General features: G+C 50.6%; 1 protein-coding gene across 1 annotated transcript; it reads left to right on the top strand.

The window, feature by feature from the left end:
* Positions 1–4,894: 4,894 nt before the first annotated feature.
* LOC138782983 (uncharacterized protein DDB_G0287625-like) lies at positions 4,895–9,453 on the top strand. The gene is made up of 2 exons (XM_069957065.1): positions 4,895–5,951; positions 9,303–9,453. The coding sequence occupies exons 1-2, from the start codon at positions 5,004–5,006 to the stop codon at positions 9,366–9,368; spliced, it is 1,014 nt and encodes a 337-aa protein (XP_069813166.1). The 5' UTR covers positions 4,895–5,003; the 3' UTR covers positions 9,369–9,453.
* Positions 9,454–10,400: the final 947 nt, after the last annotated feature.

Here is a 10,400-nt window from a genome sequence, read left to right on the forward strand (position 1 = left end):
CTCTGGTATTACGGGCCATGTGTCTAAGGAAGACCCGACTAATCCCCCTCTGATTTTTCTATCCAATAGGTACCACGCCTTGGAGAAGGGGGTTTGGAGTTGAAGGTGAAGGAGCTTCCAGGGGACACCGAGAAGAAAGGGAAAAAGTAAATACATAAGGCTGTTTAACTCAATCACTCAGGATGGTGGCACTCACCCCATTGATGCTGGCATCCATTACCTGTGCCAGCATTAAGTCTGATATGGCTAGATTTGCGGCCTTTGATTTTCTAGGTCGTATTAACTCCGACATTTTGTTTTTGCCGGAGACCAGATTGACAGATGAAGCCTTACTAGTAAAAGCTAAGTGAGAGTGGAGGCATGGGCCTTCACACTTGCGGCTGAGCCATATAGTGGGGGCTGCGGTCCTTTTTACCACTCCTGGAGAATGCAGATGGGTTATTGAATTAGAAACGGGGAGGTGCCTGATCCTGGATGTCCTCATGAAGGGGCAAGAGCTCATTAACATCTATGCCCCACAAACTGAGTAGGACCGTAAAAGCCCCTTCATGAGGATTAAGCCCTTTCTTTTTACGAGTCGGCAGGTGATCTTTGGTGAAGACTTCAACACTATCACAAGGTCTCAGGACAGGAGAGGCGCCAAAGACAAGCTGGCTTATGATAGCATGGCGCTGATTAGCATAGTTAGGGAAGCTCGCCTAGAGGATGCCCACATCCGGAGCCCCTCGGGCCACACGGGTTTCACCTATCGTCGAGGTAGCTGCAGGTCTAGATTAGACAGGTTTTATTTAAAGGAGGAGCCATCTCTTCCGCAGTGTCCGTGGTTGAGGTGGAGTTCTCCTATCACTGTCTAATTTTGTTTTCCCTGAATGTTTCAGAGACCCCCCGGATGGGTAGAGGCTACTGGAGGCTGAATTCGTCCCTCCTGGAAGAAGCAGTGGTAAGACAATCCTTTGAGGATTTTCTTCAGAGTCAGGTACCTCTACTGGGCCTATGTAGTAGTAAGTCAGAGTGGTGGGAGATATGCAAGAAGCGGGTGGCGAGGTTCTTCCGCCAGCTCTCAAGCCTCAGGTCCCTGAATAGGTATCGTGTGTATCAGGGGAGGAAAACTCGAGCATCTCATCTCGACTGGAGGTATTAGAGAGGAGATCTCCAGAGTGAAAGCCTTGCTCATGAGGTGTCAGTATGATAAGCATGCATCATTGGTTTTTGAGAGGGATTTTGGGAGGTACCGCTCACCCGACCCCTACAGAAACTGTAAGATGTCAGTGAGTAGTAAGTTTGTGACTGGACTGGTTGATAGTACTGGTTGATAGATCTCTGAACCGGTCCAGATCAGGGATGCTGGAGGTCGTCAGATCCTTTTACTTACACCTCTTGGGGAGGAAGGATCTAGATCGAGATGTGATGTCAGGTTTCCTGGCTAAAACCATTCCTGAGCCAGGGGTAGACCCCTCTCTTGATGTTTTGGCAGAAGAGATCAGGGAAGAGGAAGTTAGACTGGCGATTGAAGGGTTTGCCCTGAAGAATCGCCAGGTCCGGATGGCTTAACATCTGAGTGGTATAAGACCTTAAGGGACCTATAGGTTCCCCTCTTGACCAAGGTCTTCAATGAATGTCTCTCCTCGGGCACTCTGCCGAGGTCAATGGGGAGGTCAGCCCTGATTCTTCTGTCAAAAGGTAAAGATTCAAGCCGTATTGAGAATTGGAGACCCAAGTTTGCACCCCAGCTCCTTTCCGGGGCTCAACACTGCTCTGTTACAGGCCGAAGCACCTTAAGTGCTGTCCTTAGTCTCAGGGAGGCAGTGGAGCGGAGTAGTGCAGGTCTTTGGAAGGGGTACTTGCTGTCCCTGGATCATGCCAAAGCATTTGATCGGGTGAACCACGAGTACCTCTGGTCTGTCCTTCTGATATCTGGCCTACCAGATAACTTTAATATGCTTAAGATCTTGTTTGCAGGGGCAGAGAGTTTCCCGCTGGTGAACGGTTGGTCTGACCACTCTTTTGAGGTTCGGTCTGGTGTTCGCCAGGGCTGTCCTTTGTTCACGATTGACCCCTTTATCAAGAGGATTGATTGTGAACCATTGGCAGGGGTCGGGATGAGCCTGGAGGAGCCAGAAGTCACCTTGAGAGTGGTGGCGTACGCTGATGATGTCACTGTTTTTGTATCCTCAAGAGGGGGGTACAGATATGGTGATGTTTGAAGTGGATCGCTACTCGGGGGCGTCCAGGTGCAAGATCAAGCAGGACAAGTGTGAGAGTCTCTGGCTGGGAGGGGGAGATCCTAGTTTTGGTCTCCCGGACACCCTTCCCGAGCCCCGAGAGGCAGCAAAAGTATTGGGCATCACATTTGGCCAGGGTGATAACCCCACTAAAAACTGGGATGGTAGGCTCTAGGATGCCACTCAGAAGGTGGACCAGTGGAAAGGTTGGTCTTTAACCTTAAGGGAAAGAGTACACCTGATCAAATTGTACCTGCTCCCTTTGTTCATCTACCTGGGCAGTGTATGTATCTTGCCAGAGGCTTCCTATACTAGGATCTACAGTCTGTTCTTCCAGCTGTTATGGGGGAACAGGCTGAACCTGGTTAAGAGAGAGGTTACGTACCGCACAAGGAGACTTGGGGATTTGTCTATGGTGAACCCTGTGGTGTTCTTAGTGAACACCTTCTTGAAAGCTAACATCACAAACCTCTGGAAAGAGAGGGCTCCTCCGTGGGTACTCTCCTGCAGGGAATGGTTTCGGCCTTTCTTCCAGGAATGGGAGACAGGAGGGCGAGTGAAGGACCTTCGTACACCACATGGATTTCTTCCGGCTTATGCTACCCCGACTCTAAAGTCAATAGGTCGGTGGGGTCTGGGAATGTGGGAGATCAGGACTCGGTCAAGAAAATTGCTTGACCAAAGGGTTCTGCTGGACCATTTCCAGAAGCCTCTGGCGCTCAGGGATTGCCCAGGCCAGGATCTGAGGGTTGGGTTAAGTCTATTGAACCCAAAGAGGATCCCCCAGAAGTTTTGGGACTTGGCCTGGCGCTGCTTCCAAGGGAAGCTATATGTGAGGGACAATTTGAAGTGCCGGAGCTCTGGTGATCGGGGATGTCCTCAAGAGGAGTGTGGGAATACACTAGAGAGCATGGATAATTTTCTGCTTCATTGTAATTTTGTGCTTTCAATATAGGGGTTTATACCAGGGTGGGCGCCTCCATAGGTTGGAGTAAGTTAGCCAGCCTAAACTCTGGAGTGGGCCCATGGAGTATTCAGGAACCTGGGTGGCCGAGATCGCTGCACGTTATTTTTTGTCACCGTAGTAGTTAGGTACCACATGTGGAATGCACAGTGTCTAGTATCTCTCCGAGGTGGAGGTCTGTAGTAACATCACAGGTGACCTTGGGAAGATCAGGTCTTTGGAGTATGGCAGGCTGGGTACAAGTAGGGCTTCTCTCCTGTGGAGAGGTTTTTACTTTGCTGTGCCCTAGGTACTGAGCCCACTGGGTGAGGTACCATAATTTTGGTTAGGGACAGAGTAGGTAGGGACAGAGGTAGGGAGAGTGGAGGGTTAGATTAATATTTAGGGATAGTAGTAGGAAGAGGGTAGGGTGAATAGTAATGGATAGGTTATAAACTATTATGGTACCCGGTCTGTTATCCTCCGATCCCGGTGGGGGGCTAAGCATGACACGTTAGCTTTTTGTTTTCTATAAAGTTATAAACAGTAAAGGGCTTAAAGGCTACTGAACTCTTGAGCCTTCCTGTTATGTCATAATGTGTTGCTGATATGGAATATTGGTATGGTGTGTACCTTATTTTAAGGTACTGTAGTTTGGTAAGTTGAGGGCTGGATAAGCCTTATTGACAATATAGTATATAGTATATAGTTATTGTATAAGTTCTGGGTATAGGATAGGTTTGGTGGGTGATGGGGGGGGGGGTTTGTGTGTTTTTCCCTTGATGGGTACGTGGGGTTCTGGCATGGGTCACTGAGGGACAAGAACTGAACTCATGGACACAGACTCATGTCCAGATTTGGGGTGTGGAAAATGGGGCTTATAGTAAGTGTAGTAGATAGGTTTATGTGTGATATGGTTGCTGTAATTTTATGATTTTCATTATTATCATTTTATTATGATTTGCATTATTATTATACAAATTGCGTTATCATTATTTGTGTCTTATAAGGCAGCCGGACCTCGTATTCTTAAGATATTGGGATATTTTCATAACTGTTAAAATTGTATTGTGTGTGTGTGTGTTGTTGGATGGGAGTTTGTGTATGTGGAAGTGGGGGGGGCTTGGTGGGTGAATAATGCTGGTGTGTGTGTGTATGGGGGGGGGGGAGGCTTTGTGTGTTGAGTTTGCAGGGTAAGGGGTGTGTGTGTGTGTATTAAAAAAAAGTCCAGACTATGTTAAGTTAGAGCCAAGAATGGCTCAGAGCATGTTATAGATTTTTGGTTTTGGTCTTTACTATATTATTTCTGTGTGCGGTGAGGTGTGAGTGTGGGCTAGGTAGTAGCGGTGGTGGGGGTTATAATGGTAGTAGTAAGGATAAGTTGGGGTGGGGGGGTACTTTCTTATTATGAAGCTGGACTGGCCGGGTGAGGCAGGTGTGAGGGATGATTTCCTCATGGAAAATATGATTATTATTTCAGAATTTATTGATTTGATGTTTTTGTTGTAAGCAGAAAGCTTTGTATTTGTTTTTGTTCTGGCTGATGGAGCCGCGTTTATGTTTATGTAGTTATACTTGTTAAGTTTTATATTTTTCTAATAGAAAGAATGGATGTAACTCAGGATCAGTACAGGATCAGTAATGTAATGTATGTACACAGTGACCCCACCAGCAGAATAGTGAGTGCAGCTCTGGAGTGGTGATTGCAGCTCCAATTAGTTTTGGGTGTGGTCCTGCTCTGAGAGGCTGTGCGTGTCTGCTGCTCCTGAGCTCCAAGCAAGGAAGATCTGCCCCTGGGCCTGCTCTCTCCTCCCCAGGGGGGGAGCAGGTTTCCAGGCATGAGCGAGAGAGGCGAGGTCCAGGCTTCTGTTTCCCGAGGTAGGCCGCCGGGGAGCAGGAGAAGCCAGCAAGCGGCCTGTACACCTGAGGATTCGGGGATGAGTCGTTCCACCAGGAGTCGCAGTAACTCCATTCCTACTCTCCCCACTGAGGCTGTGGACAACCGAAGAAGCCGAAAGGTTTCCAAAAAGGAAGAATCTACCTCAGGAAAGCAGAGTGCCACCAGCAGAAAGCCAGGTACTTCTGGGAGAAAGCTGAGTGCTCACGGGGGTGAAGCCGACCTCGGTGAGGAAGGCTGGGGAGTGCAGAGGGCCCGGGAGTCTCTCTCCACCTATGGCTCCCGGGTCATGAGCCACCTCCGTGAGTATGAAGAAGCCAGCAAGTCTCTGAGGAGGCTCCGGGAGGAACTGCGCTACGCCCGTGCCAGGGCTAACCAGGCTACAAAGAAAAAGAAGTCTGAGATCCAGGCGGAGGTAAAGAGACTTGAAATGGAAATAAAAGATTTGGAGGAGAGGAAGGCGGAGATACGGGAGATGAGTGGTGGATTTAAAGAAAAACTTATAAATGATGACCGTTTCCGGGAGATGGCTGATAACAGAGAAAGAAGGTTGATGGGGCTGCAACCTGAAAGCCAGGTGGATGATGATGATGATGATGATGACGACAACAACGATGAGATGGATGAAGACCAACAGCCAGACCCACCTGGCAGCCTGCAGCAACACCAGCAGGCTCCGTACAGTGGGCCCCCTGCACAGCAGCCAGTGGTGACACCTGCCGACTCAGGGGAGGACAGTGACAGCAGTGGCCAGGGAGGGGCGCTCATGGCCCAGATTAGGATGATCGAGTCCCCATTGTGCCCTCAGAACTTTGTGTTTGGAGATGAACTCCCAGAGGAGGCACCTGGGGGCAAGAAGGGAAAGACCAAGGCAAAGCAGCAAGAAGTGGTGAGTTACATCTACACCCCCCTCCCTGAGACCCCTGAGCCGGCCGCAGGGTCGGTTCATTGTGCGAGCCCCGTTACCCAGCCCAGCCCGTGTTCTGTAGTGGACTCGGTGCAAAGGTGCGGGGAGAATACAGATACTAAAAGGGCGCTGAGCTCCAGCCTTGTTTGCAGTAACAGGGATGGAGCAGAGAAGGCATCGGCTAAACGGCCGGACAGTGAGGGTGGCCCAGCGGTGGGCAAAAAGGCAGACTCCGGTGCTGTAGTTCGCTCCCCTGTGGGAGGGGGGGGTGACCCAGTGCCGGAGGTAGTTGTGGTGGCTCCAGACGCTCCCAACAAGACTGGCCAAATAAAAACTGCAAAAAGAAAAATTTTGTTTTGTATTGGTGCCACTGATCCCGCTGATCAGCGGCACTTGGACAATGCTAAAGACACTGCTGATGAGGCGGAGGGCACTAAAAAGAACAGAGTTGGGATGGCCTCTAGACCGGGCAAGCAAGCTGTCCGGTCCCTTAAAGGGCCAGCGGAGGCTGTCCCAGCTCTAGTGCCCCGGGATGCTGAGGCAAAAAGGATAGCAAAAACAAAAGAATCATTATCATCCTGTGCTGCATCTGCTGCTGGTCCAGCCAGTGTAAATGAGGGAGGGGATGGGGGTGCGGGGTGTATGAATGATGAAGTGATGGAGTGTGGGGTGACCAGGGGCAGTGTTATTGGGGGTGGTAGTGATGTTGTTATGGGGGGTGGTGATGTTATTGGGGTTGGGAATGATGTGATCGCGGAAAATGTTATTGCAGGTAGTGGTAATGTTACTGGGGACAATGTCATTGAAGGTGGTGATGCTGTTATTGGGGGTGGTGGTGATGTTATGGGGGGGATTGGGGAAGTTACTAGAGACAATGTTATTGGGGGAGGTGGTGATGGTGGTGTAGGGGCAGGGACTGGTCCGGTTGCACCCCCAGCAGTGACGGCCCCTAGGAGAAGTTATGCGGGGGCCGCTGCTGCTGGGGGAGGTAGAATGCCCTCCTCGTCTCCAGGCTCTGGGGACGGCATGTTGCGACGGCGTTTCCTGGAGGCTCTTAAGAAGGGGGAAAGATCGATCAATGTAGAGGGAAGAGAGGTTGATCTATCCTACTGGATAGAAAGGCATGGCCTTGCTGCCTTCCGAGAACAAAGAGGAGGGGAAGCCACTTCCCTTCCAACAGCCGGGCAGGGTGGTTTCCGTAGGAATGTGGTTCGTCTTCGGTGGCGGGGCAGTGATACATGTCCTTCAAGGACCAAGGTGGTTGAGCTTCTGCTGAAGATGAGCTTCAAGGCAACTGACATCTATGCTTTGATACATCCTCATGGTACACCTGAGTTCGATGTCAGTTTTGTTCGGCCGGAGGGGCTTGAGCTTTTCTGGTCGAACTATGAATTGATAAAGAACGAGCCCGGCTGGCGGGATTTTGCCGTGCAGGCATTGTCTCGCCAAAATGAAGTCAAGAGAGTGACCGTCTTGACCCGTAATGAGTCACTCTCTTGTGTGGATATCATGACATGGTTAGGGCGGTACGGTGAGGTCATTGGTATTCCACAAAAAAATAGGGATGAGTTTGGCATCTGGTCAGGGGCCTGGACGTTTGTGGTAAAACTCAGACGTTCAGGAAATACGGTTACCCATATTCCATCTTCTGCCTTCCTCGGGAGAGATCGTATCCAGATCTTCTACCAGGGTCAGCCGAAGCTCTGTCACAGGTGCGGCGACCCCACACACTTCAGTGCCAACTGTACGGTACAGAAATGTGCCTTGTGTGGGGGTGTAGGCCATCATGCTGCATCTTGTGCGGAGATTAGGTGTCACCTGTGTGGTGACTTAGGTCACCCTTTCAGTCGTTGTCCTCGTTCCTTTGCCAATGCGGTCTTGGCCCCGGCGGGTGAAGGCCATGAGCTGGAATCTGCTGGGGAGGGGACTAGCAGAGGTGGAGGAGCTGAGGGGCCAGTGAGGAATAGCAAGAAGACGACGCCAGCGAGACTGAGACGTCTTGATAAGCGCCAAAAGGAGAGGGCCATGGGGGAATCCCAAGTTACTGGGAGAACCTCTGGTCCTGTTCCAGAGGCCAATCATGCTGCTGAGGCCCTGAGGGATGATGAACTGAATGAGGAGGTCAGGAGGTTGCGTAGAGAGGAAGGTGCTGTCACCCCTGAGTCGTCCCAGTGTGGGAGCGCGAATGAGGATGACGGGCAGGGATGGCAGGAGAAGAAACGTAAGCGGGGTACAAGTAAAAAAAAGGGAGATTTGAGATCTTCTCCTATCCTGGACCAGGTGCCAAAGGAAGGTGAGACTTGCTCCCCTCTGATCGGTCTTTCCAATCAGTTCCAAGCCCTCGACAACATCTCTTCCTCTCTAGAGGAGGAAGCTGAGGGTGAGGTTATGAAGGTGGCGGCAAAGCCTCCAGGGGGCGCCGAGTCTTTTTCTCCTGGGGAGGTTATGTCCTCAGGGGAGGGGACTGGCCCAGAGTCTGGGGACGAGGACGGTAATATTGATAAGCCTGGTGATATGGACACTTCTGTATCACTAAAAAGGGTTAAGAGTTCTTCTGACGTGGAGTGTGAGGAGGGTAAGAAGGGGGGTGGGAAGAAGAAAGCCATCGAACTCAATCACCCATGATGGCGGCACCCTCTCCGTTGACGCTGGCTTCCATTAATGTAGCCAGCATTAAGTCAGATACGGCTAGATTTGCGGCCTATGATTATTTTGCCCATGTTAATGCTGACATTTTCTTTTTGCAGGAGACCAGGCTTACAGACATGTCATCTATATTTAAAGCCAGAAGGGAATGGAGGAATGGGCCCTCCTACTGGTCTCTTGCGGCCGAGCCGTATAGCGGGGTGGCGGTACTTTTTGCCGCACCGGTAGAATGCCGACGGGTTATTGAGTTAGAAATGGGGAGGTGCCTGATTCTAGATATCCTCATGAAGGGACAAGAACTTCGCCTTATTAACATCTATGGTCCACAGTCCAAGTGGGATCGGAAGTGTCTCTTTATGAGGATCAAGCCCTATCTTTTTACAAGTCGGCAGGTGGTCTTTGGAGGGGACTTCAATGCTGTCACGAGGCCCCAGGATAGGGGAGGTTCCAGAGACAAGCTGACTTATGATGGCGTCGCCCTTAATAGTATAGCTAGTGAGGCTCGCCTGGTGGATGTCCACATCCGGCATACACCAGGCCACGCGGGATTCACCTATCATAGGGGTAGTTGTAGGTCCAGGATAGACAGGTTTTATTTAAAGGAGGAAGCCGTCTCTTCAGCGGTGTCCGTTGTTGAGGTGGAGTTCTCCGACCACTGTTTAATTTTGTTTTCTCTGAATGTTACAGAGACCCCCCGGATGGGTAGAGGCTACTGGAAGCTCAATTCATCTCTCTTGGAAGAAGCGGAAATAAGACAGTCCTTTGAGGATTTTCTTCAGAGCCAGGTACCATTGCTGGGCCTTTGTAGCAGTAAGTCAGAGTGGTGGGAGATGTTCAAAAAAAGGGTTGCGAGATTCTTCCGCCAGCTCTCGAGCCTCAGGAGTCTGGACAGGTATCGCCTGTACCAGGGCCTGAGGAAGAAACTTGAACGTCTTGTCTCGACTGGAGGTAGTCGTGATGATATCTCCAGAGTGAAAGCCTTGCTAATGAAGTGCCAGTATGATAGACACGCATCTTTGGTTTTTGAGAGGGATTACGGGAAGTACCGCTCGCCCGACCCTTACAGAAACTGCAAGATGTCAGTGAATAGTAAAATCGTCTCAGGACTGATTGATAGTACAGGATCCCTGAAAAGGTCCAGATCAGGGATCCTGGAGGTCGTCAGATCCTTTTACTCGCACCTCTTGGGGAGGAAGGATCTAGATCGGGATAGGGCCTCAGCTTTCTTGACTGAAACCGTCCCTGAACCAGGGGTAGACCCCTCTCTTGACGTTTTGACAGAGATGATCCAAGAAGAGGAAGTCAGGGTGGCTATTGATGGTCTTGCCCTCAAGAAGTCACCCGGTCCAGATGGCTTAACATCTGAGTTCTATAAGACCTTTAAGGACACTTTGGTTCCCCTCTTGACTGAAGTATTTAATGAGTGTCTCTCCTCGGGCACTCTGCCGAGGTCAATGAGGAGGTCAGCCTTGATCATCTTGTCAAAGGGTAAAGACCCGTCCCGCATTGAGAATTGGCGTCCCATAGCGCTTCTCAATGTGGACAGAAAGATTCTGGCAAAAGTGCTGTTTAATCGGCTGGTGAAGTTTGCACCCCAGCTCCTTTCGGGGGCCCAGCATTGCTCTGTTCCAGGCCGCAGTACCTTTAGTGCTGTGCTCGGTGTCCGGGAGGCTGTGGAGCAGGGTAGGGCAGGTCACTGGAAGGGGTACTTGCTGTCCTTGGATCAGGCAAAAGCCTTTGATCGGGTTAACCACGAGTACCTCTGGTCTGTTCTTCTGAGATATG

Source organism: Dendropsophus ebraccatus, chromosome 2 (genome assembly GCF_027789765.1).
Source record: "Dendropsophus ebraccatus isolate aDenEbr1 chromosome 2, aDenEbr1.pat, whole genome shotgun sequence".
NCBI classification, from domain to species: domain Eukaryota; kingdom Metazoa; phylum Chordata; class Amphibia; order Anura; family Hylidae; genus Dendropsophus; species Dendropsophus ebraccatus.

Excerpts from the sequence above, each read along its gene's own strand:
- LOC138782983 (XM_069957065.1), top strand. The coding sequence starts at position 5,004 with ATGAGCGAGAGAGGCGAGGTCCAGGCTTCTGTTTCCCGAGGTAGGCCG. Across the intron at positions 5,952-9,302 it reads AGGCAAAGCAGCAAGAAGTG|AGACCCCCCGGATGGGTAGA; the intron begins GTGAGTTACATC and ends TGAATGTTACAG.